General features: G+C 48.0%; 1 protein-coding gene across 1 annotated transcript; it reads left to right on the forward strand.

Moving 5' to 3' along the window:
* The first annotated feature begins 6 nt into the window (after positions 1-6).
* sft2d3 (SFT2 domain containing 3) lies at positions 7-2,178 on the forward strand. The gene has a single exon (XM_023422868.2). It carries the CDS (start codon positions 1,082-1,084, stop codon positions 1,742-1,744), a length of 663 nt encoding a protein of 220 aa, XP_023278636.1. The 5' UTR covers positions 7-1,081; the 3' UTR covers positions 1,745-2,178.
* The last annotated feature ends 843 nt before the right edge of the window (positions 2,179-3,021 follow it).

Raw genomic sequence — 3,021 nt, forward strand, 5'->3', positions numbered from 1 at the left:
ATCATGACAAACTGTTAGCCTAGCTTAGCACACAGAGTGGATCATGACAAACTGTTAGCCTAGCTTAGCACACAGAGTGGATCATGACAAACTGTTAGCCTAGCTTAGCACACAGAGTGGATCATGACAAACTGTTAGTCTATCTTAGCACACAGAGTGTATCATGACAAACTGTTAGCCTAGCTTAGCACACAGAGTGGATCATGACAAACTGTTAGCATCTTTTCTGATGACAAACAGTGAGAATCATAGAGTCTCAGTTTTTCTCTGTTCCTCTGGAGAACAGAACCAAAAACCTGAGGAGTGTGTCAGACTGTAACATGAAGACATGCTCCTTATCAAACACTGTGTGTGTGTGTGTGTGTGTGTGTGTGTGTGTGTGTGTGTGTGTGTGTGTTACCTGCTGCCTGGTTGGTTTCTTACTTTGGATTTGGTTGTTTCTTTGTCTGATCAATGCTGTGAATGAATCACACACTCTCTCTCACTCACACTCTCACACACACACACACACACACACACACACACACACACACACACACACACACACACACACACACACACCATAGATGGTTGTGTTTGTCAGTCATCCAGCCAATCATCTGAAGGGTTAATTTTAGTCCAACAGCTGAAGTCATGTGACCTTTTACCAAAATAAGAGACTGAAAACACAGATCAGTCACATCAGTCAATATCTGATCAACTGGTAATCAATTCTGGTAATCATTTCTGATTACCATTTGTTTTGCCTGCATTTATTTCTCCTTTATTATTATTCTTATTATCATCATTTCCTGTTTTATTCATTTTTATCTTTCATGGGAGGTGGGTTTGATACAGAAGAGGATTAGGGCCACGAGTTAAAAGTCAAATCTAAAAACAGTTCTCATGTGGCCCTAATCCTCTTCCGTAGTTTGACCTCCGTTTTCTGTGAATCTGTATTTTACTGTGAAGGTGTTTGATGTAGTTTTTAATCTGTCCTGTAGAGGGCGGGAAGGCCCCGCGCTGCCGGCGGAAGTATACAGGACGAACAATCAGCGAAGAAGTAGTCGTGCTAACAATTAGCCAGTTAGCTTGCTCGGTCATGGCGGACCTGAACCGACAGCTCCAGGAGTATTTGGCTCATTCCAAAGGCGGCGGCGCTAAGACCATCTCTCAGTCCAGCTCCAGCACCACGGTGGACCTGGATGAGCCGGAGCCGGTACCCGGGAGCTGGTTCGGGCGGTGGTCCAGCCCGCGGTCAGGCCAGAGCTCCAGCGGAAACAGCGGCTTTTCTTGGCCGTGGTCGGCCGAGCCGGACCCCTGCCTGCCGGGCATGAGCCGCCGGCAGCGGCTGGTTGCCTTCGGGGTGTGCGTGTCGTTTTCCGCGCTGTGTTTCGGACTGTCCGCGCTGTACGCGCCGCTGCTGCTGCTCTACGCACGGAAGTTCGCTCTACTCTGGTCGCTCGGTTCGCTGTTCGCCATCGCGGCAGCCGCGGTGCTGCGCGGCCCCAGCAGACTCGTCGCCGGCCTGCCGACCTCCCCCGGAGCCGCCGTGTACTTGTGCGCCCTCGGAGGGACTCTGTACGCGGCGCTCAGCCTCCACAGCACCGTACTGACGGCGCTGGGAGCCGCCCTGCAGGTCACCGTCATCGTCGGGTACGTGGTGTCGCTGCTGCCCGGGGGCAGCGCCGGGATCCGCTTCATGGGGGGGATGGCGGCCTCTGCCATCAAAAGGACTGTTACCGGGAAAACCATGCCGATCTGACCGGAGACTAAGCGCCAGACCCGGGGCGAGGTCACACAACCAACAGGCTCAAAGCTCTGATTCCTGTAACTAGGTCCGGCGGCCAGATTATAAAGGACCAGCTGTAACTGACTGTCAGTACATTCCCCTGCAGGCCGACATGTCGAGGAAATGAACAGGTGATTGATTATTGGTTCCTGTCAGCTGACATGAAAAACAGACTAAACCCTGAACTTTGACCTGCAGGACAGACGGACTGATGCTCTGACCAAATCAAGTTCACGGGTTTCAGCTGTCACCTGATCAACTGTTGGTCTGTCATGTCAGGTGCAAACAGCTGATGAGGGAAAATGAACCAATGAGAAGGATACACCTTATTGTCCAGATGTTTCCTCATGTTAATGTAATTATATTGTAATTATAAAATTCATTAAAAGACTAACTCCTTCTGTTTACTGATGTGACTGTTGAAGTGAATCCAGATCTGATGCAGAGACAAACCCTACAAAGTAAATTAAATGGTGGAAAAGAAAACAATTTAAAACATGTTTCATACACTTGTGGGTCTGGGACTTTTGATTTGACACTTTCCTCCACTTCAAAATAATGTTGGTTGAGATCTGATGAAAGCAGATAACGAACTCATCATGTGATCAGATAACACCACACACTGAGCTCTGTGTCTATACTGTCAGTCTTTTCTCTTGTAATGCTAATGTTAGCGTTAGCTCCTTTCATGCTTGTTTGTTTACCATTCTTATTTCCTGTTTTTACACTTCTGGGGCGACCCTTGGTAACCCCATGTTTAATGTCAGAAATAATCTGCAGAATGGGGCGTCGTGTAGCGTAGTGGTTTAAGCAGGCGCCCCATGTGTAGAGGCTACAGTCCTCGCTGCAGTCGGCCCCGGTTCGAATCCCGCATCGGACGGCCTTTCGCTGCATGTCACTCCCCCTCTCTCTGCCTCCCTGTTTCCTGTCACTCTCCACTGTGCTGTCCATTAAAGGCATAAAAGCCCCCAAAAAATATACTTTAAAAAAAAGAAATAATCTGCAGAATAAATGTCTGGTAGAGACTCATGTCCTCGATGGTTTGAACCAGTATCACCACAAACAGCTGACATGACGCATGACTTCATGTCAGTGAGTAAAGCTGTTCAACAGAACACAAATCATTAATAATGAAGGAGTTCATTAGTTTAACGAGCTTCATCCACTCAGTAAAAATAACTGATCTGTTAATAAAGACATATTGTTACTGATGACACCTGCAGTAACTTCGCTGTTCTAACTGGGTCACT

The sequence above is a fragment of the Seriola lalandi genome, unplaced genomic scaffold (genome assembly GCF_002814215.2).
Source record: "Seriola lalandi dorsalis isolate HSWRI2012SDOR001 ecotype SW California unplaced genomic scaffold, Sedor1 jcf7180002054686, whole genome shotgun sequence".
Taxonomy (NCBI): Eukaryota; Metazoa; Chordata; class Actinopteri; order Carangiformes; family Carangidae; genus Seriola; species Seriola lalandi.

Coding starts and splice junctions, on each gene's coding strand:
- sft2d3 (XM_023422868.2), top strand. CDS start 1,082: ATGGCGGACCTGAACCGACAGCTCCAGGAGTATTTGGCTCATTCCAAA.